Consider the following 24,595-nt stretch of genomic DNA (forward strand, 5'->3'; position numbering starts at 1 on the left):
GCTGGAAGAAGCCATTTTAGGCTCCAAACCAACCAACTGCGTGATCAAGTTGGGGCACTAAATTGTTTTGAGATATGTAAATTGAATTGAATTTACAGAGTCCACATGCAATCCCGATGCACACTGAAAAACAAGTACACCTGAGCAAGGACTATTATTTCCAATTTGAGTCAAAGTCAAAGACGAAGATCTACGTCTTAGCCGAAGACGATTTTGCTGCACTAAGAAATAGCTGTAAAATACAACTTTGAGTACTTGAGTGAGTGTTCGATCAGCACATACTGCATACCACACACCAAATATGAACTATTTAGGAAACATTTAGCATGTTAACCAACTGCCATTGCGTGTAATAAACAATTATAAAATCAAATTAACTTGTCGCATGACACTATATATAAACGATAAACTAAATATTAACACAGATTGTGATATTTTGAAGTTGAAATGTGATTTTCTAATTTTTCCGCCTTTTTCACGAACTGCAACACAAATAAATGAATGTTATGTTTCCGACTGTGCTCGTGTTCTCCCCGACACCCAGAAGTAGGGCTGCAACCATTGACACCAACCGTCGGTGCTCACTCTGGCTGCACAGACCGACATGCCTCATCGACGCTTCAGCCAGACATATGCGACGAACACGCTCCCGATGCAGTGCAATGCACCGATCCGAACTGCCCCTGCCATTGATACATCGCCAGCCGCCCGCGTGGCTACCAAGAGTGTGTGTGTATCCTTCCGCCGCTCACAGGACTAAAATTAATTAATTAAAAAAAAAAAAAAAATGCATGCGTGAAGTCAACGTGGGACCAGAAAAAAACTTCCTCCTTAGTAGCTATAGATAAAGATAAATGAGTAATATTTTAAAATTGAACAAGAAAAAATAATTAAGAATAGTAAGGATGTAGATATGATTAGAAATAAATAATTTTTTCCACACAAATAAATAAATTGTTGATACTTTGAATAAAAAATGTACTAAAATTGTTTTCTCATACATTCAAAACAAACTTTGATTTTAAACACGAAGCTTGCCGATAGTTCATGCAGCTTAACTAACTGTCCAAGTGGATGCGTGTAGTCTGAGGTAAGTATCTGGCATGTGAAAGAGACAACATGGCATACGAATAGGACCTAACTCAATCTTACTTAGTTGAACCACAGTTACCCACAGCTGCACTCTGATCGAGAAATATTAATTCCTCTTAGTTAAACTTAACATATTTACACACTCATGGGCTCGAATTACCCATGTCAAACTAAAGTGTGAAAAGCATTGTATCAGCATAAATATTTAGTTACACAGCTAAAACAATACTCACCTAACACACGTAAAGCATCATAAATATCTAGAGATGTGACTTCCAATAAACATACATAAAAAAATAATACGTACAAAAAAAAAGTTTTTAGGTTTCTTACTATTGTTTGCTAAATATTTTGCATAATCAATCATAATATAAGAAATAAACATAGTTACTGAATAGAAAAGTTTTGTTTACTGGCTGCTGCAGGAGTACTGTACTTAAATAATTATTTCCTAACACTACCAACAGATGTCATATTCACTACTAATTTCACTGGTTATTAATAACAAATGACAAATCGTGAACAAATGTGGTGATGGTGGTGTGCAGTCGTGTGCCTTGCTGCTATGCACTCGCTAAATTTTTTAACTGTGGACCCAGTTTAGTGCCATTCTGAAGCAACACAACTGTATGTGAACAACTGCAATAGATTCGTCCAACCTATATGTAAGCATTTGAAAATAAATTTCTTTTATGTTGAAACATCCACGATTATGCAAAAAGAATAAAATTGTGACCTTTGTACTAAAACTCTACAATGCTTTCAGTATACGCTATTAAAATTTATAACTGGGACTTTATTTTATGGAAATACTGTATTACAAATAAATAAATAAATATAAGAACATAAAACACTTTTTTATTACCTGAGGAATACTTTATCATGAAACTTGTCTGCTGCTCCTGTGCGTAAACTCTTGCGAGAGTTTAGAGTTTCCTTCACCCACTCAATGAATGTGTACAGGCGCAGAATACCTGCACACAACACAGAGCTGCTGTCATTGGCCGGCGTCAGGTCACGGAACAGTTAAAACACCAGCAAAATCGACAATGACATGGCACTATAGGAAGGAAGTACCCATGTACTAGAAGACCAAATCATAAATGTCATGATACGACTATATTAGTGACCAACGAGAAAAAAACATTCAGCATCTAAATTCCAATACAGTATGATTACACAAATAAAAGCCTTGTTTAATGGAGAGAGAACAGTGGAAAAACCACCATACAAGTTTATGCTGGGCTATGAATACACACACATAATTTTTTCACTCAAAAAAACATTGATATAAAACTAACGCACATCTACTTAATGACATGCTATTAAAATTTTCATAATCACAGACCTTATGAAGTTTTAATGTTTGTGATGTTTTCACAATAGAAATAAAACTATTTGACTTTTTTAAATGCCTCTCAGTGAATATAACAGACAAAATACTGAACATAAATTATGATACTACCCAAAAGAATAGTGTAATCAACATAACATAAAAGCTAACTCTACATTGTTTTTTTTTTTTCCACCATTTTCTGGTTAGTAATGATTTTGCACACTTCAAAAATTTAAATCCTTAAGGCAATTTCCAACATCACGTCACATAATTAAAACCTAAATGGCACTTTACTATGTAAAATACACAAACTAAAAACATAGTGCATTACTTATACCTTTCCTATGAATTCCATCAACAATAGCTTGGTAGTTTTTGTACCATCACGGTTAACCCAGACATCAATAAAAATCTCAAAACTCAACCGGGGCCCCTCGAGGACCCCCCCCCCCCTCCGACCATCTGTCTACAGACACCTACTACTTATAGCAGCGTTGTACGGCCGGCACGACAAATAAGACCATGATCGTTGCAGGCAGTTCCGCATCCCACCTTACACCGAGTCCTGACCTCAGTTGGCAACATAGACTACAGGGTAACCGTCAGTGTGTGCACAGGGGGCCAGCCTCGGTTATTTGTGTTCGATGGACACAATGCATGACCTGACTTATTAGTCATTTACCGACTGTTTACCTTGTCCATGCTCTGGCAGGAACGTCCCTGAACGAGATGAAGGTGTGCCTCCCGCGATAGGTACCGCACCTCGGTAACGACTCGCCGATGCCTCTCACGTCTCCTGCGACTTGGACGAGACGCCTGCCACTCGCTCGTGCGTCCCACAACTCGGCTGAGGAGCGTCTCAGTCCCGAGGAGGAGCGCTCCAGAGTAGAAGGCCAAGTGCTTGGGAAGGCGATCTCAAACGTGACTGTGTCCCACTACGCTACAGATGCCGGCAGGAGTAATGCGACGTGGCGACAGAGGTCAGCACCGGGACCGAAGCCAGAGTGGAGAATGAGCCGAACCACAGCAAGCTGCTGGATTGAAGACTTCTCCCTGTACCTGGGCACACAGAGACATGAGCGGGAGTGGCGGTACACGGACCTGCGTCCGCGGTGCTCTCCACGAAGTTGGCGTCTTCGATGGAATCCCCCGAGTCTGCGAGGCACAGTCGCATGCCGTCCGCGCTGAACTTCTCCACTGCGTCGGCGAGCGTCAGGAAGTTTCCCTCGGACTTGGACATCTGCAACAAGGGTCGTCCGTGAACGTGTGGCTGGGACACCTGTGGTTCAGCACTGCAAGTTGCTGACTGATGTTCCAGCAGCTGAGGAGCTTGCTGGTACCAAGGGCCATAGCAGTGCTACCACACGCCAGAACAGCGCTGGCATTGCAGTTCTTGGTAGGTGCTTTTGTCCGCCGCTAGATGGCTGCAGTACCTTATTTTCTCAGGCAGGCATTAGAGCGTGTACATTTGGCAACGGATTTACATCACACACTTTGTCTAACTAACTACATATAGTTACTAACACAATTGTTGTGCGTTAGTCATGTGCATTTGATTTCTGGTTCAAAAACGTCATATTATTTTTAGCACTGCAGTAAAATAATATTTTTGTTAAGTTTAATAAACTATGATTAGGAAAATTAGAAATTATTCAGGATTCGGAAGGGGGAGGGGGACATACCGCTATAGCCCCCCCTTCTGGATCCGCCAATGGTCGGCACATTGTGCAAATATGGAATCTTGCTGACCTGACAGGGAGCTCTTATCGCTCTCAGCCTTAAGTCCTCTCTCTCTCCCTCCAGGCCGAATACCCGCCCTCCCTTAACTGGTGGTTATTATATTATATTTATAATTTTCAATATGAGACACTTAAGTAAAAAAGCAAGTAACTTTTAAAATAAAACTAAATTTTCAGCTCAAAATTTTGACTGGACTGTTTACCAACCTGAATCTGAGCTGAAATGTTTTTTTTTTGTTGAAATTTTCTGCAAATCCCCTGGTCCGAGGTTTGAAATCCCCAGAGATCCTTGAGTGCATATCGCTGACCTGTTGTGACAGCTACACAGGTGGCAGGTAGGAATTTGTTGCAAGTGCTTCTTCTGCAATTGCCCCCAATTTATTTCCTATACAATCCTTGTAACTTAACACTGATTTCATAGTTCGCGGCCAAGATGTTTGTGGCGATACACTGCAGTAAACAAAACTGATGTGGTCAGTAGCCATTTCACATTCACAATGCTTTTTTCCAAACATGACGGTAAAATTTTTATCATTCACAGTGAATACATAAATAAAATATTAACTGCCTGACACGCTTAGAATAAAGAGTGATGGAAAAACTAACTGGTAAAAGAAAACATAGCTAACTGGATTGCTTTTAGTTTTAAAGACAACTTTAAAGGCAATTTATAATTTTGAATAAAATTATAAGTACAAAATAAAAATTTACTATAAATTGAAACATGAACACAATATATTTTTTTTTATAAAAGTTTGGAGTGAGGAATATTCTAAAAAAAATATTTAGTTATGGTCTAAAAAATATTAGAGGTCCGAGGCTAATTTGAGGAAGTGGATTATTTGGATGAATACTGTAATTTCATTTATTCTTAATGATCTTCTGAACTAATAAAATTACCCAAATTGTTTTTGCTTTTTTCCATTACTATACAGGTGTTTCATGTACATATCTGAAGTGTCTAATTCTGCTTGGGATGAACATGTTATTAGTGATTTAATATTTTAGAACATTAAGGACAAAATCCACTAATTTGAATGATGAATCATTAGCGCTAGTTACCTGCTGCAGACACAGAGACAAGATTTTACAGTTTTAATTTTAGGTCGATTTTGTTTTTTTTATAAATAAGAGATTTTGGTGTTATTAGTTTAATTTTTATCCATTGTCTTTATTCATGAATATAGTGTATAATATCACAAAAATTAAAATTTATATTCCTCAATACTTATTTCAGCCAAAAGTCAAATATTTGCAGATACATGATGGCACTCTTACATTAAAATAATTTGTAATAAGCACATCTGGGACAGTATTACTCAGAAAAATTAAATTAAATAGGCTAATTTTATGTAATTAAAAAAGTGCCAATATCATTAATGTAAGGAGTGCAACTTATATGAAATTGTTTTTTTTTTTTGGCATTTTATTTAGTTTTTTTAGTTCCCTCTTCTTGCTAAATAAATTACATTAATTATATTTCTGTAATTTGAGTTAAGATGTGTCTAACTGCTGGTTGATTTCATGTCGGTGGTGTGTGGTATATCATCTTGCACGTCAGTGTTGTATGGACATGCATCTTGCCCACCTTGGAGGAGTTGAGCAGCAGGTGGCCGTTGGCCCGGATGGCCCGCGGCCACTTGCCGGGCTCGTCCGGCCACATGGCGCAGTGGTTGTAGATGTAGTAGGTGAGGTGATTCTGCACCAGGTCCTTGCCCGAGCACCGCAGGTCCACCGGGTACCAGAACTCAAACTCCCGCTTCAGGGCGTCCAGCGCCTCCTTGGGGACGGACGAGCTCTCCGGGAACCGGGCGTCGCGGAAGAACACGTAGTCCCACACCTCGGGCGTCATCTGCTCCGCCCTGCAAGCCACACACAGCCACGCTCGCTACTGGCCTCCAGCTTCACGATCCCCTACTGACCAGTCAGCTCTCAGGAACACTAGTCCCACACCTCGGGCGTCATCTGCTCCGCCCTGCAAGCCACACACAGCCACGCTCGCTACTGGCCTCCAGCTTCACGATCCCCTCCTGACCAGTCAGCTCTCAGGAACACTAGTCCCACACCTCGGGCGTCATCTGCTCCGCCCTGCAAGCCACACACAGCCACGCTCGCTACTGGCCTCCAGCTTCACGATCCCCTACTGACCAGTCAGCTCTCAGGAACACTAGTCCCACACCTCGGGCGTCATCTGCTCCGCCCTGCAAGCCACACACAGCCACGCTCGCTACTGGCCTCCAGCTTCACGATCCCCTCCTGACCAGTCAGCTCTCAGGAAACTAGTCCCACACCTCGGGCGTCATCTGCTCCGCCCTGCAAGCCACACACAGCCACGCTCGCTACTGGCCTCCAGCTTCACTATCCCCTCCTGACCAGTCAGCTCTCAGGAACACTAGTCCCACACCTCGGGCGTCATCTGCTCCGCCCTGCAAGCCACACACAGCCACGCTCGCTACTGGCCTCCAGCTTCACGATCCCCTCCTGACCAGTCAGCTCTCAGGAACACTAGTCCCACACCTCGGGCGTCATCTGCTCCGCCCTGCAAGCCACACACAGCCACGCTCGCTACTGGCCTCCAGCTTCACGATCCCCTACTGACCAGTCAGCTCTCAGGAACACTAGTCTCACACCTCGGGCGTCATCTGCTCCGCCCTGCAAGCCACACACAGCCACGCTCGCTACTGGCCTCCAGCTTCACGATCCCCTACTGACCAGTCAGCTCTCAGGAACACTAGTCCCACACCTCGGGCGTCATCTGCTCCGCCCTGCAAGCCACACACAGCCACGCTCGCTACTGGCCTCCAGCTTCACGATCCCCTCTTGACCAGTCAGCTCTCAGGAACACTAGTCCCACACCTCGGGCGTCATCTGCTCCGCCCTGCAAGCCACACACAGCCACGCTCGCTACTGGCCTCCAGCTTCACGATCCCCTCCTGACCAGTCAGCTCTCAGGAACACTAGTCCCACACCTCGGGCGTCATCTGCTCCGCCCTGCAAGCCACACACAGCCACGCTCGCTACTGGCCTCCAGCTTCACGATCCCCTCCTGACCAGTCAGCTCTCAGGAACACTAGTCTCACACCTCGGGCGTCATCTGCTCCGCCCTGCAAGCCACACACAGCCACGCTCGCTACTGGCCTCCAGCTTCACGATCCCCTCCTGACCAGTCAGCTCTCAGGAACACTAGTCCCACACCTCGGGCGTCATCTGCTCCGCCCTGCAAGCCACACACAGCCACGCTCGCTACTGGCCTCCAGCTTCACGATCCCCTCCTGACCAGTCAGCTCTCAGGAACACTAGTCCCACACCTCGGGCGTCATCTGCTCCGCCCTGCAAGCCACACACAGCCACGCTCGCTACTGGCCTCCAGCTTCACGATCCCCTCCTGACCAGTCAGCTCTCAGGAACACTAGTCCCACACCTCGGGCGTCATCTGCTCCGCCCTGCAAGCCACACACAGCCACGCTCGCTACTGGCCTCCAGCTTCACGATCCCCTCCTGACCAGTCAGCTCTCAGGAACACTAGTCCCACACCTCGGGCGTCATCTGCTCCGCCCTGCAAGCCACACACAGCCACGCTCGCTACTGGCCTCCAGCTTCACGATCCCCTACTGACCAGTCAGCTCTCAGGAACACTAGTCTCACACCTCGGGCGTCATCTGCTCCGCCCTGCAAGCCACACACAGCCACGCTCGCTACTGGCCTCCAGCTTCACGATCCCCTACTGACCAGTCAGCTCTCAGGAACACTAGTCCCACACCTCGGGCGTCATCTGCTCCGCCCTGCAAGCCACACACAGCCACGCTCGCTACTGGCCTCCAGCTTCACGATCCCCTCCTGACCAGTCAGCTCTCAGGAACACTAGTCCCACACCTCGGGCGTCATCTGCTCCGCCCTGCAAGCCACACACAGCCACGCTCGCTACTGGCCTCCAGCTTCACGATCCCCTCCTGACCAGTCAGCTCTCAGGAACACTAGTCCCACACCTCGGGCGTCATCTGCTCCGCCCTGCAAGCCACACACAGCCACGCTCGCTACTGGCCTCCAGCTTCACGATCCCCTCCTGACCAGTCAGCTCTCAGGAACACTAGTCCCACACCTCGGGCGTCATCTGCTCCGCCCTGCAAGCCACACACAGCCACGCTCGCTACTGGCCTCCAGCTTCACGATCCCCTACTGACCAGTCAGCTCTCAGGAACACTAGTCTCACACCTCGGGCGTCATCTGCTCCGCCCTGCAAGCCACACACAGCCACGCTCGCTACTGGCCTCCAGCTTCACGATCCCCTACTGACCAGTCAGCTCTCAGGAACACTAGTCCCACACCTCGGGCGTCATCTGCTCCGCCCTGCAAGCCACACACAGCCACGCTCGCTACTGGCCTCCAGCTTCACGATCCCCTACTGACCAGTCAGCTCTCAGGAACACTAGTCTCACACCTCGGGCGTCATCTGCTCCGCCCTGCAAGCCACACACAGCCACGCTCGCTACTGGCCTCCAGCTTCACGATCCCCTACTGACCAGTCAGCTCTCAGGAACACTAGTCCCACACCTCGGGCGTCATCTGCTCCGCCCTGCAAGCCACACACAGCCACGCTCGCTACTGGCCTCCAGCTTCACGATCCCCTACTGACCAGTCAGCTCTCAGGAACACTAGTCCCACACCTCGGGCGTCATCTGCTCCGCCCTGCAAGCCACACACAGCCACGCTCGCTACTGGCCTCCAGCTTCACGATCCCCTACTGACCAGTCAGCTCTCAGGAACACTAGTCCCACACCTCGGGCGTCATCTGCTCCGCCCTGCAAGCCACACACAGCCACGCTCGCTACTGGCCTCCAGCTTCACGATCCCCTACTGACCAGTCAGCTCTCAGGAACACTAGTCCCACACCTCGGGCGTCATCTGCTCCGCCCTGCAAGCCACACACAGCCACGCTCGCTACTGGCCTCCAGCTTCACGATCCCCTACTGACCAGTCAGCTCTCAGGAACACTAGTCCCACACCTCGGGCGTCATCTGCTCCGCCCTGCAAGCCACACACAGCCACGCTCGCTACTGGCCTCCAGCTTCACGATCCCCTACTGACCAGTCAGCTCTCAGGAACACTAGTCCCACACCTCGGGCGTCATCTGCTCCGCCCTGCAAGCCACACACAGCCACGCTCGCTACTGGCCTCCAGCTTCACGATCCCCTCCTGACCAGTCAGCTCTCAGGAACACTAGTCCCACACCTCGGGCGTCATCTGCTCCGCCCTGCAAGCCACACACAGCCACGCTCGCTACTGGCCTCCAGCTTCACGATCCCCTCCTGACCAGTCAGCTCTCAGGAACACTAGTCCCACACCTCGGGCGTCATCTGCTCCGCCCTGCAAGCCACACACAGCCACGCTCGCTACTGGCCTCCAGCTTCACGATCCCCTCCTGACCAGTCAGCTCTCAGGAACACTAGTCCCACACCTCGGGCGTCATCTGCTCCGCCCTGCAAGCCACACACAGCCACGCTCGCTACTGGCCTCCAGCTTCACGATCCCCTCCTGACCAGTCAGCTCTCAGGAACACTAGTCCCACACCTCGGGCGTCATCTGCTCCGCCCTGCAAGCCACACACAGCCACGCTCGCTACTGGCCTCCAGCTTCACGATCCCCTCCTGACCAGTCAGCTCTCAGGAACACTAGTCTCACACCTCGGGCGTCATCTGCTCCGCCCTGCAAGCCACACACAGCCACGCTCGCTACTGGCCTCCAGCTTCACGATCCCCTCCTGACCAGTCAGCTCTCAGGAACACTAGTCCCACACCTCGGGCGTCATCTGCTCCGCCCTGCAAGCCACACACAGCCACGCTCGCTACTGGCCTCCAGCTTCACGATCCCCTCCTGACCAGTCAGCTCTCAGGAACACTAGTCCCACACCTCGGGCGTCATCTGCTCCGCCCTGCAAGCCACACACAGCCACGCTCGCTACTGGCCTCCAGCTTCACGATCCCCTCCTGACCAGTCAGCTCTCAGGAACACTAGTCCCACACCTCGGGCGTCATCTGCTCCGCCCTGCAAGCCACACACAGCCACGCTCGCTACTGGCCTCCAGCTTCACGATCCCCTACTGACCAGTCAGCTCTCAGGAACACTAGTCTCACACCTCGGGCGTCATCTGCTCCGCCCTGCAAGCCACACACAGCCACGCTCGCTACTGGCCTCCAGCTTCACGATCCCCTACTGACCAGTCAGCTCTCAGGAACACTAGTCCCACACCTCGGGCGTCATCTGCTCCGCCCTGCAAGCCACACACAGCCACGCTCGCTACTGGCCTCCAGCTTCACGATCCCCTCCTGACCAGTCAGCTCTCAGGGACACTAGTCTCACACCTCGGGCGTCATCTGCTCCGCCCTGCAAGCCACACACAGCCACGCTCGCTACTGGCCTCCAGCTTCACGATCCCCTCCTGACCAGTCAGCTCTCAGGAACACTAGTCCCACACCTCGGGCGTCATCTGCTCCGCCCTGCAAGCCACACACAGCCACGCTCGCTACTGGCCTCCAGCTTTACGATCCCCTCCTGACCAGTCAGCTCTCAGGAACACTAGTCTCACACCTCGGGCGTCATCTGCTCCGCCCTGCAAGCCACACACAGCCACGCTCGCTACTGGCCTCCAGCTTCACGATCCCCTACTGACCAGTCAGCTCTCAGGAACACTAGTCCCACACCTCGGGCGTCATCTGCTCCGCCCTGCAAGCCACACACAGCCACGCTCGCTACTGGCCTCCAGCTTCACGATCCCCTCCTGACCAGTCAGCTCTCAGGAACACTAGTCCCACACCTCGGGCGTCATCTGCTCCGCCCTGCAAGCCACACACAGCCACGCTCGCTACGTACAACATTGTGTCGATCCAGAAACTCACCGGCTAGCTGTGGCCTGAATTACACATACATAACACTTGAAAATGATTTCATATGATGTTACAGGTAGTCTGTGTAGGAAGTTCCGTCTATGACAGGGAAATGGTTATTCTCGAATAAAAGAGTTTAAATTAATTAAAAATTTTATTCTTCTCGCGGTGGAAAACAAACTTACATGTAATTTACAAGATGGCTCTGCATGAAAAAAAAACTCTAACTTTTTGTTCCTTCATTAAATAATGGCCCTAGCGAGTCGTCATCTAGGTGCAAAGTTATAAGGGAAATAAATCTCGGTGAACCAGCGAACCATCTGGGCTTACGCCGCACGTCTGGGGCCTAGAAATTCTAGATAAATAATCCGAAACTACTAAATTGCGGCACTGCTCTGGCACCCAGACATGTAATTGTCTACCCTAGTCTCTTATTTAAATATTATTTGTGCGAGCCGACACCAATGCACGTCCTTTCGGCACAGTACTTGAACAACGGCTCAAGACAAAGCAGGTACGTGCAACTGCGTACCGACCGAGGGAAGTGGTAGGTGTACGACCTCAGCAACCAATCACAGCACAGCATTCACAAGGGCACAACACAAAAGTATACAAATTTTCTACACCCTAGTAACGAGGTTTTTCCTGCAAAAATTGAAAACATTGCAGGTATGATAAGGAGAGCAAAAGTATATGAAGCCATCTCATTCCATGTAAAGTCGTAATCTAAGTATGATCAGATTTGGTGTTTCAATTACACATTTCTCTGGTTAAGTATTTCGTTTCATGATGTTCACGCATCAAACACATTTTATTCAATTGATTTTCTTTTTCAAAGTTTTATAATTTCTGTCTTCTATGATTCCTGATAGCTTCCTTATATCTTGGTTGTTAAAACAAGCTAAAACGTATTTACAAATTCTTTATGGTAAGGTAGAGCAATACACTATTTAAGTGAAAGTGTTTATATTTAAGGTATGATATGTAGTAATGTTTCTGATACACTACTACTGAACACACACAAACTAATGTAATTGGCTAGCTACAAACAAATCATTAGGGTTGATACTCTCCTTCGTCGGGACCACTGGATAGTTCTGGCGCTGGTGGGGTAGCACAAGTACAGCTGAAATAAATGTTAAGTCTACGATAAACAGTTCTGCAACGAAGAAGAAAATCGGCCGTCTCCTCAGGCAACTGAAATTTCCCAAGACCAAGAAAGAGCTCACTGAAGCCGGACATAATATTAACAGGTTCAGCATGCTCGTCTTCTTGCGACGCTAATGGATGTTCAAGAAGACCGACGTGATAGGAATCGAAGGATCAGCAGAATTCCCTAAATCTGATATCAATAGTACGGATATTCCTGAATATTTGATAATGAAGATCTATCCGCGAATCTTATCCTTTACGCGGGGCTCTAAGCACTCAGAAATCCTCACACATGCGAAAGATGTCGTGCTTATTTCAATTATCTTTTTCCAAATCGAACCTTCAATACTTTTGTTTGTTTAAAACATAACTTCAACACTACGTGATGAAATTTTGTTCACTTTGCTTTCAAGATACTGGGAACATAAATGTATATAATTTATTTCTAAAAAAAGAGGCGGGTTGCTGTCTACATGAGATAAAAACAACCTGTCCCCTTTTCCCGACCCCTAGAACAGAATGCGTAAAACTGTATAACTATCCGAGCAATCGAACCAAGAAATGCTCGTAGTAACGGTACACTCAACAGAGTTACTGAAGCCACATTAACTGAACTGCCCGCACATCTGACATGGCGGCCAAGTGTCAAATTTAAATAGTTTCAGTTTACAGTTATTGCACACCGATGAATGAGCCAGCTCAAACATTCCAGGAAGAATAATAATTAATAAAAAACAAAATTAATTTCAACCTCTTTGTTTGTCACGGGAACGACAACCTTTATTTGTGTATTTCAGCGACATCAATGAGCGGTATCAATGAGCTTCCTGACCTACCGGCAGTGCCCAATGTTCCCCAAGTGTTTGCTCACTGACCACCGCTGGCCAATGAGGCGTGGACTGTCGTAATGGTACTCACGTAATCCCCAGTTTGTTGGGCTTCTCGCCCCGGAAGGTGCCCTCCAGCAGGAGGTGGGCGACGGTGTAGAAGGCCATGTAGATGGTCGAGTCGGAGAGAGATTCTATCAGCCACTTGTCGTCCCAAGGGAGCTTCGTGCCTGCAACACAGCACAGCCACGCTTCGACCTCGTTCAGGCTCGGACCTGCTCCCGCATCAGTCTCAGGCCCAGGACCTGTTCGTTTACTGACAAGCTGCGACTGTGCCACCATCTGCACACTCAACAGCCCTAGTCGGCCTAGTGCTTAGCCAATGGAAATGTGTTACAATAGCAATAGGGATATTTTCTGTTGTAAATTTCTTTTCCCCTCTCAAAGGTGTCTATTTTTTTATAAGCATCAATATTTTTAACTTTACCATTCAGTTGCAAGTATAAGGTGATAATTATGCATTCAAAGACAGGATGTTAGGAGTTTTGTTTTTCTGCGTGTGTCACTGAAATTGTAACTGATACTTGTTTAGGCATACACATTGCTACAGAGGTAGTAACTGTAGCTCTGTAACTTTCCATTTAGCAACAGTATGTATTTTAGAGGTACTCTTTATGGCTGAGACATGAAAGGCCAGTCACCTAGTATGGTAACACCTTTCCTTTGCAAAATAACAGGTAACAAAAGTAATATTTTTAAGGCGTTAAGGTGGACTCGCAATGAACCGTCGCTGACATCTTTTTTTCCGTCCGTCAGTCACTCACGTGACTTCAAGCCAATCAGAAGGAGCGCAGCTGTGACACGGTGCGGGGATGCGCAGTGCACAGGACGATAGCGCTCGGCCACACAAGGCACTCGAAGCAACGCATGGGAGATTTTTTTATAACTTTTTTAGCACCAAAGAATAATTTCTTTTAATGGCCAACGATAATGTGCTGTAGCATCAGACATAATTCCTTAGCCATGTTCCGAAATCCTCCAACACATATTACTGTTGTTAAATCATAATTTTAAACAAGGAGATCACACAAAGATATGTTTTTGAGCTATCCAGACCTTAGAATCGTTAATACTGCACTGGCTTAGGGCCCACTTCTAAGGTATATAAAACTACACTAACTCTTTTCATCATACAAGATTTTCTTAAATTTGTCATTAAAAATCATAATTTCACTAATATGATAACATATGTTTTTACAATAATAGGTAAATGAATTAACACAAAAACATTTGTCACAAAAAAAATCAATGTAAATCTTAAAAATTTGAATTATAAACAAGTGCCGCCACAACACATTTCTCAGCCACGTAATCAGGTGAGGCTGGTTCGTTACCCAGTCCGTAGGTCCTGGAGCAGGCGTGCTCGTGGAGCCAGTCCAGCGTGACCTTGAAGTTCCTCCTGACCTCCTCGTGGAAGGTGTTGATGCTGTCCAGAGCGGCGAGGGCCTGCGCCTTCCAGGACTCCTCCCCGTACGTGAGGTACCACTGGTTGGTCAGGGACACCACGCACTCGTCCCCCGACCTGTCCCCAGCACCACGTCACACCACTACTGCTTCATTTAGTTACTGTGACACTTCCATGGTGGGCACGATAAAACTAAAAACAAAAGACAAGAACTACAAACACACAACACAAAGGTACGATGACACGAGAGATGTAGTTGCTGCATATGACCAGGCACCGCGAGCAGTCGGCACTACGCGAAGGTGGGCACCGCCTACTAGAAGCATCTATGCAGGTAGGCAGTTACAAACCAACCAGTCAGCACTTCACGCCTGCAGGGACCACATGATGGCTCGAAACAAGTAGTTATATAAAAAAAATAAATCATTGACACAAGTACAACTACAACCAAAGGGGTTAAGGGGTTACGAAACTACATAATAATAAGAAAACATTTAGTAATGACACAAACAATTATATATCGATGGCTTAGAATGAAAACCTTGTATCTCATAAAATGCAAATTTTACAGTAGACAAAAAACCGTTTCTTTCGCCCCCCTCAATTAATGGTTGTACAATTCTTTTATGTGATAGAAAGCAGTAGGATGCACATTTTATTTCTTTCAGCCAAACATTTTGTTAGATACGAGGTTTTCCAACCAAAAACATAAAAAACGTATTTTCGTCCAAAAATTGAGATACTAGGTTTTCATTCTAAGCCATCGATATATGTTATCATTAGGCATAGCTATTCTATTACACCAATGATAAATAAGGAATATAAAAGAGAAAAAAAAAATAAAGTTAACGTTATTGTAGGGGAGAGGTTCAAAACTTTTTTAATATGTTTGCGTATCACCAGTGTTTTGAATTTATCTGTTTTAGACCAAATGTTACGAATTATTTTATTGTAAAAATGCAGCATATAAATTAATAAATTATACCACCGTTTTGGCGGAGTAAGCATTACAAAACCGCTTTTATAAAAATAAAAACAATAACACCGGAATCCTCTATTTTAAAAACAAAGTTGGACTGAAAAAAAAACCCATAAAACCTTGTCTCTAGCAATGGTGACATAAGTACAGTCACACAAGACAAACTGTCATACAAGTCAAGTAGAAGCTTTAGGCTCGTAAATTTTCATCATACAAACCAGACAACATGTAGGATTTGAAAATTTACACATATTGTCGCAAATTTTATAAATCATCCAAGGATATTACTTACACTTACAATTTGCCCTCCAGATGCACTGCCTGCATCTGTAGTCGATATAGTCTGACGATAGTTACGAGTGAACCGTACCTCGTTCAGCATGCCTATGTTGCTAATATGTCGATGCTTAGCAAACAACACCGCCTGACATATTTAACGTAATTGAATTTATGGTTCCGACACATTCTAGTGGACTTTCGCATTCACCAATAAAATTTTTACAGCAAACATCCTAGAGATAGCAGCACCATAGCACAAAATTGGAAACGCCTAAATACACGAAGCAGGCACTGCAGTAAGATCCATGCTGACATAATAGAAATGTAAATGGTTACCCATGCTTTATAGTAAAAAAAAAATGTTTTTAAAATATTGTTTTAAAATTTAAAAAAAAAATAGCATTACATTAAATGCACACTATATGCACTTGAAAATATGCAGTTACTGAAATGTTAATTGGTCGGTAAGGTTGGCTAAGTGGTGTCAAAGTTCGTATATGTATATTATTGAAAGGGACACATAAACAGAGTTTTTTTTTTACAAACTTCCTAAAAAAAACCCATGTTCAATGAAATGGGGCCACTGTGGCAGCCAGTGCCAGTCTGAACACCCTTGCATGGCCGACCCATCGTTGAAGCGCGGTGTTAAGACAAGCAGGCGACAGAGCGGGCATGCTCCTTCTGTTTGAACCAATTACATAATCCACAACTTTTAGCTGTGGGGAAATCCAGTTTCTGTGAAAAACATTTTTCAGTCATGTGAGTTCTGCGAAACTGTAGGGACATAAACGGTTTCTCATTATACAGCACAAATAAACAAGTTGTGCACACCATGTGGCTGCAGTGATGGAAAGTACAGGAAGCAGAAAAGGGCATTTTTTTCATTAGAGATCATACCCGCATTCTTACTAGGTATTCCTTTATTGACCACTTTCTATTATCTCATCTCAAGTTCAATAAAAAAAAATACCAATAATTTATCTCTATCTATACGCTATACCTAATAAGCACGAAGTTTCACTTCTGTCATGTATGGACTCCACGCACACACTTTTTGTTTTCTTGCTTGCAGTGCTACCTACGCAAAATGACGACTCCTGAACGTAAAGTGTTGTGCTCTACAAATTGCAAAAAGTGAATCTGCAAATTCAGTTCTACGTGTGTTTTGTTTAAAGTTTAATTGTGATCCCCCAAGTGGCATAAACATCCGCCGATAGTATAGGCAATTAAAAACAACCAGATGTGTTTGTAAAGGGAAAAGCACGGGACGACCAGATGTGTCTGTGCAGGATGTTGACCGTGTCGGAGCATCTTACCTGCGCAGTCCTGAGAAATCTGTTTGGAAAGCAAGTCTTGAACTTCAGTTGCAAGAGACGATCGTGTGAAAGGTTTTAAGAACAAGTCCACACCAGTCCATACCACAGCTCTTTTCCTCTGGCCTGGATGTTCATGTCATAACGCCATGCAATTTTTTTCCTTTCGGGCTTTATAAAAGATTGTGTCTATGTTCCGCCGCTACCTAATGATTTTCCAGAGTTCAAACACAGAATTGAAGAGGCTATTGCTTCCATTACTCCAGACTTGTTAACCAAAAGTGTGGGAAGACTTTACGTTATATGTGTGCCGTATAACTAAAGGTGCACATTTTGAACATTTGTAAGAAAAACTAGGTTGGTTTACCTTTTAATTTGATGTGATTATTTGTAAGAAGTCTTAATTAATTAAACTGTTATAATATACCTACTATTGAATCTGGGACATTATTTTATGAACAACCTGTATTTACAAGACTCAACACATCAAGTTTACTATCTCTGCAAAGAGTTTGTAGTAATTAACTAACTGTAAACCCAGATATACAAAGAACTGCATTTACACTTTGATAAACCCAGGTATAGACATTATGTACTGCATTTATACCTTGATATGATCTGCTTCTCTGGCTCGTAGTAAACAACTGCTTCTTTGTTATCAATCATCTGCTTCTGTATCAGCTTCTTGACTTCACTCACCTTCTTCCCCGCAAATTCTCCGACCAGCATCACCTGCACACAGCAGCGTCTTGTTCAGCGCCTGACAAATGTCTGCAGAGGTGAACGCAACAGTTTATACTAGAGAGTTAAATATTAAGGTCCATTTTAAATTCTCATTCACAAATTTATATTGTGACTGCTTAAAACACAAGTTAGATTGCAATTATTTGTTTGAAAATATTGGCATCAAGGTTCCTACATTCAATAGTCGCAGTCATCCTTAATTATGTACTATTAGTAAAAAAAATGACAATTTACACAAAAAGTAATAGACTAAGCTCGCAATGCTTAGTTATTACATCCATCTGTTTTTTAATCAAAATACAATTTTCATAGATAATTATTAATAGAAAAATAAGGTTCTGCCGGGTTGTCTATCAAAATATGTACGGAAGTATTTGAACTTTAGTGGGTTTTAGGGAACTATTCAAAAAACAACCATTAATTTCAGCGCTAAACTTGACACAATCCAACTGCGGACATTTTTTGTTCATTCAATGTGGCTAAATGCGACTGAAATATTTAAAACTCAACTAACAACATGCAGTATAATGAAACTCATGTTTTATTACTGTAGTTTAAAAAGCTGTACAAAACTGCAAAAACAACTTATTAAATTTAAATAGTAAAAAAAAAAAAAGACAAACAGCTTTGAACAACCTCAGTATTTAGTTGCATAGTATGTAAGCAGTTTTAAAACTGAAGATGAATAAGCTTGAATGATGTTTGAGGCTGCACCTCACCCCGTCATAGAAGCCCTTCAGGTAGAGCAGTTCCTTGGCCTCTTGCAGTTTGTCCTTGTCGTTCTGGCTCTGTATCTTCAGCTGCTCGTACAAGGTCACTGCCCCCATCTTCCCGATGCCCGGGATTTCGATGACCGAGATCTGCGACACAGCACCGCACTCAACCACGGATAGGATGCCATCTACAACTGACATCATCAAAACTATTCATAAAGTTATTCAAAATTCCTAAAACAGCCGGTTTAAATACCTTTTGAAAAGATGCTTGGATGTACATTAATGTAATGTGTTAACCTTTAAAATTGTTTTTTGCTACTGTATTTCTCTTTAATTACAAGCAGTGGCAACTGGTTAGTTTGCTAAATGTTCCTACGTTCTTCATATTTAGTGTGCGATACACAGTATGTGCTGATAATAAACCTAGTCATGCAATTAGGACTGTAGCAATGGAATTTTCTTAATTTTCTTATTTAAACGATCTTTGATTTTATCTTCTCATAAGACTTAGATCTTAGTCTTTAATTTTAACTGGAAAAATGGTAATCGCTCAATGCTAAACATGTTTATAAAATGTTTTTATTATTTATTCTTACTAGTGATGTGTAGGTTTAACTTTTTTCCTGCTTCTTGAAAATCAGTTCTCGGTTTCAGGTTAGCCTCTACACATTTTCATGTCACACCACACACTGTGCATCCTAATAAAGTGTTTGTTTATTGGTTTACCATAATGCCATGTGGCAGTGTTGACGGTTCTCCCACCCTCTCATCGTTGTATGCTGCGTGAACTGGCACCCACACCATTACGCGTCTCTCGTCAGGAGTTTATGACTGAACATTCCGTGACAAAACCGCAGCCACCATTGGTGTTTATAAGTGCACCTTTTATATTCCTCCAGCCCCATCCAAGTTTGCCGGTAGTTGTGCGCTAGCAAGGAGTCGCTAGCCGCATCAAGGAGAGAGTAAAAAAAAAATAAATTACATTAGATGGAAAGGAACTCGGGTATAGGAAACAGCAGTCTTCTCCTGCATGTTCTGACTAGGTAGCGCAGGAACTGACGGGGTTGTAAGTACGCAGGGGAGGGGGGGCAGGTGACTGTCGCCTCTCCCCCTCCCCGTAGTAAACTGAGGGTCAACACCAGTGCTGCATCTCTCACACGCCAACAAGCTGACACACAGAAACAGAATACAGACTTCACTTGTATCAAAGGAACTCTACCGAAGACAGATGTACGGTGCGACCCTCATTCCAGGGTGACCCTAACAGCGAAAATGTTAATTTTTTTTTAATGCCCAAAATTACAGGTGCGACCCATACGCGGGTAGATACAGGAATTTCACGAGAAATGTTTAGCTATTAACTTTCCGTGGTAGCGGGATTATATTTGGACGTAGTTATGCAGAAAGGAACCAACCCACAATTTTGATATATTTTATTTGAAAATAAATTAAAATAGTACTAGGTTGAACGTACCGTCGTTGCTATTATTATATCAGTATTTATACTAGACCATTAAAATTATACCCACATTATATTATCAATAGGAGAATTACAATTTATAATTAACTTTAACTTCCAAATACTCAGAATAGGTTTCATGTGGGTTGGTTCCTTTTTGCATAACTAAGTTCATTTAAGGTTCTCAGTGCCGGATAATCTGCTGAGAAGTGGAGGAATCGAGAAACGAGAACGGGGCCAGACACAGAGGCCCGTGGCTGTGACACCAGGTGCCGGCGGAGATGAGTGCGGGCACGCACCGGGTGGTAGGGCAGCACCATGTGGTCGGCCACGCCGTACTTCTGCCTCAGGGCCTCCTTCTTCTGCAGGTCGACGAGTGCGGCGTAGTCGTCCGGCGAGTCGGAGGGCACGCTCGTCACCACGCCCGTGCCCTTGTCCCCGCGCACGGTCAGCATGGGCAGCACGTACACCGTTGCGTGCGAGGTGAGAGGGGAGCGCAGCGCCGCGCCTATCAGGTCCTGGCGCGCACACACGTACATCACGCACCGGGACTGAGCGACCCAGTCTTCATACTCACGAATCCATCCAATCCTTGGTATTATAGGTTTCGCAAGATTCACACGTTTGACTCATTAGGATACATTCATACATAAAATAATTTTGATTGCATGGGACCAGGGGCGTAGCCAGGAGGAGTTTTAGGGGTTCAACCCCCCCCCCCCCCCCTAGCACCAAATCTATAATTAATTTCTTATTCATCACTCAAACAAATTTCATATTAAAATTAATAAAATTTTTACCATTACAATATTTAAATTTAAGTACCGAAAACTGCTAAAATAGCACGCTATTTTACACCTTAAAATCCAAATTTTCCCGGGGGAGGACCCCTGGACCCCTCTGCCTTATTGAAGGGGGGGGGGGGGGGGAGGGGGCAATCTTAACACCCCCCATACGCAAATCCTGGCTACGCCACTGCATGGGACTGAGGTTATTTATGTACAAGGGAGATTATAAATTGCATGATCACGACATACTACTACTTGAGAAATAGCAAAAAAATATTTCTCTTTATGGAAATAAACCCACGTCAATGGTGAATCCCTAACATTAATACAATGGTAATAGTTAGGGAATCTATAAATAGGAATGTGCAGAATACAACAAAACTATAGTTTTTTTTTAAATTTTATAGCGAATTACAGAAATGTTTTGGTAAAATACGACTATTTTCCATGTGTTAATGATGCCATTTCTTTAAGATTCACACAGTATGTCATAGACTTTGTAACACAAGAAACATATTTTAATATCTCAATTGTAAAATTTTCTCTATTGCAGCACAAATTGATGTATTGATGGAAACACTAACGTTAAACATCCTGTACTTTCGTATCTTTGGTTATTTAGTGAAATAGCAGGATTGCTTTGATAACAAAGAAATCAAACAGGTATTTTAATTTATACTAAGTCGTTTTCCGATGTTTTTTTTAATACATGATGTGTCAATTTAAAAGTGATGAAAGCATTATTTTCTCCGAAAACTTCTGAGCAAAATGTGAAAAATAATACTGAATTAACCAATTTTATGGGTTGTTCACAATTTATATTTTAGTAATTTTATTCTTCAGGACAAGACACAATCTATCACGTCATGAAAGACATCTAACATGTTTCGTCCGGCCGTCAAGGGGACCGCCACTCCGGCTCACCTGGCCCCCCAGCTCCGCCAGCTCGTCCACGACCCCGTCGCGCGCGCAGAGGCCCTGGTAGGCCATGTTGAGGGCGGCCCGGCGCGTGCTCACCAGCACCTCCCCGCCCGCCGCCTCGAAGGCCACGTAGCGCAGGTCCGGGTGCACCCAGCAGTTGGTCTGGCCGTACATGGTCTCCACGCGCAACGTCGCCGCCACCAGGAACACTGCCCTGCCCTGCACCGCCCTGCCACCAGAGACCCCCACACACCGCCTGCCGTGTTTGCTCCATACTGACGCTCCTCTCGGCCTGGCGTCGCCGCCAGGGGCGCAACAACAGGGGGGGGGGGGGGAAGGGGCAACGGTATTTTGCCCCCCCCCCCCCCCCTCTGAAACCTTGAAGTGGGGGCAAACGGGGGCAAAGAAAGTGCTGTGTAATCAATTTTTAGATAATAAAAAATGCTTAAATAGCACCATTTTCCACCTTTAAATACAAATTTTCCCGGGGGAGGACCCCGGACCCCCCGCTTCAATTAGGGGGGATCGATGATTCTTTATAAAAAGGTGTATTCCCCCCCCCCCCCTTTTGGAAATTTGAAATTTAGTTGTTGCGCCCCTGGTCGCCGCCACCACACGTCCTGCGATACGAGACACGGTCAACAAAGTCGTGGAGATTACCACAGGAAAAAGCTGCGTGATTACAAACACGTTTTCAATAAACTCAGACGACTGATGACGTTGTGACGGTACATACCGTAATCTTTGAGAATGAACACACATTTTGGACTGTATTTATCGCACCGGTGTTGTATTACATACCACGTGTGTTATCAGTGGGTGTGTGAAACGTATATGAGGTTAGCAACTAGAAGCCTCCAAAAATTTCATCCGTCCGTCCATCAAAAATTTGGCAAACGCCTACTTTTAACAGACGGACAGATAAATTATATCCATGGCTTTGCGTTGCGCAACGCGAATGTCACCAGAATACAAGTTTGTGGGGTTTGCGCTTGTTTGGTCAGGTGCTTACAATAGCAACTAACGTCCAGAGAATTCATGCATGACGCGGAAGTTTTCTGAGAATTTGCAAATATACAATACTTACAGGAACACGACATGAATAGCCAGAAACATCGAGATGAATCTCCCAGAGATTTATTAGCAACGAGTTAGGGAAATATTCTGACGGACTGATGAATTGATGTTGTAAATGACTTGTGCTATCTGCATCGGATTGATGTACCAACGGACGGACGGAGATGACGGACGGAGGCAACATCTGGCTCAACTCTTTGGTTCACACACAGGGCTCCTTGACTGGCGATGGGCAATGGGACGGCCGGGAAGCGCTACCTGAGGGCCGGGGGGAACGGCTCGAGCAGCCGCATCTTGACGAGGGTGTACTCCTGGGGGCCGACCCCCTCGCCCGTGCTGCGGTCGTGGTCCATGCACGGCTGGTTGTCCCGCGGGGAGAACACCGTGTAGCGCTTGCCGTACATCACCTTGCCGCGCTCCTTCAGCCTGAGGAACTGCCAGCGCACGAACTGGTCGAAGAACGGGTTCACGTCCGTGGTGAGGAACGTGCGACGCCAGTCCACCTGCGCACGGCCACACGGCTGCTACAACTGCCAACTATCACCCTCCTCCCTCTGAAATATAGATGGGAAATATAAATACATAACTTTCTCAATCTAATTTTTATTTCTTACCATACAACACTAACAATATGTTTTTGTATTACTCAATATTAATTATGTTTGTTTGTTACTGCCAAGGGACACTATAAAATTTTTTTAAATGGATATTTTTAATTCTTGAAATTATTCCTAATGTTTCTGTACAAATGCAGGCAACAAAACCTGGACAATGCATCAAATATACGATCATGATTAAGATGAACAGATATCATTGACAACACAATGAGGACAACACTGATGAACGAAGTAGGTTCCTACGATAAAACAGTTGCAACGTTTCTGGAACTGGCATCTGTTCCCGTCATCAGGCCTTTTCAGGTACATCGTTGGGTTTATCTGTTTGACAACGCTGAGTTGGGCTTGTTCCATGTGGGTTTACATTTTCATTTTTATAACTTAATTTGCGTTCTTGTATTTTTCCCATCATGAACAGTGCAAAACTGTGATGGCGTACGTCCAAGAGATTGCATTAAACCAAGTGACCTCTCGGGAAACTCACTCGTATAACACGACAACATAAGAGCCTACAAGACCACGGGGCCAGCACAACAACTAACCATCCGGCAATACGCAGTCCATGATGAACTGATACAAGCAAGACTGTTTCATGAGAGAGACATTGTTTGCAAACCTTTACCTTCATTTTCTCGAAGTGCTCACATCCAGCCAATGTACCTGTACAATCTACCCCAGGGCTTGCTCCGGTCACGACCTGGGTGAGACGCTACAGGCAGACCTACACTCCATCGCCCGACCAGCAAGACAGGAGACAACAAACGGAAATGAAGACGTACGTGCAGTCCGATGCTACGCAGGTCCTTCATCGCGAGCGGGGGGAAGTACTCCAGCCAGTGGTGAGGCGAAGCAAACTTCCTGATCTCGTCGTCCGACAGCCCCAGGCTGCGCATTATCTCCCACTGGTACTTCGCACCGCCGGCCTTGGCGACCGCCTTACTCTGCAACAAGCGCGACACGTCACATGACTTCGTGTTCGTGATGCCGTGCCTTTCTGCGTCGACATCACCTACTAGCAGGGGCGTAGCCAGGGGGGGGTTTTAGGGGTTCAACCCCCCCCCCCCAGCACCAAATCTTTAATTAATTTCTTATTCATCACTCAAACAAATTTCATATTAAAATTAATAAAATTTTTACCATTACAATATTTAAATTTAAGAACCGAAAACTGCTAAAATTGCACTATTTTACACCTTAAAATCCAAATTTT

At 45.2% G+C, this 24,595-nt stretch overlaps 1 protein-coding gene across 1 annotated transcript in view; it reads right to left on the minus strand.

Moving 5' to 3' along the window:
* LOC134538897 (leucine--tRNA ligase, cytoplasmic) overlaps window positions 1-24,595 on the minus strand; it is a 42,124-nt gene that overhangs the window by 8,745 nt on the left and 8,784 nt on the right. Inside the window, exons 4-14 of the mRNA XM_063380503.1 lie at window positions 24,165-24,326; window positions 23,027-23,271; window positions 21,695-21,920; window positions 20,282-20,500; window positions 18,527-18,667; window positions 17,671-17,795; window positions 14,422-14,609; window positions 13,119-13,257; window positions 5,756-6,029; window positions 3,530-3,668; window positions 1,958-2,066 (exon numbers count right to left, since the gene is read on the minus strand). Of these exons, the coding sequence (XP_063236573.1) occupies window positions 1,958-2,066; window positions 3,530-3,668; window positions 5,756-6,029; window positions 13,119-13,257; window positions 14,422-14,609; window positions 17,671-17,795; window positions 18,527-18,667; window positions 20,282-20,500; window positions 21,695-21,920; window positions 23,027-23,271; window positions 24,165-24,326 (1,967 nt within the window). The remainder of the gene's footprint in view (window positions 1-1,957; window positions 2,067-3,529; window positions 3,669-5,755; window positions 6,030-13,118; window positions 13,258-14,421; window positions 14,610-17,670; window positions 17,796-18,526; window positions 18,668-20,281; window positions 20,501-21,694; window positions 21,921-23,026; window positions 23,272-24,164; window positions 24,327-24,595) is intronic.

This window comes from Bacillus rossius, chromosome 14, assembly GCF_032445375.1.
Source record: "Bacillus rossius redtenbacheri isolate Brsri chromosome 14, Brsri_v3, whole genome shotgun sequence".
NCBI classification, from domain to species: domain Eukaryota; kingdom Metazoa; phylum Arthropoda; class Insecta; order Phasmatodea; family Bacillidae; genus Bacillus; species Bacillus rossius.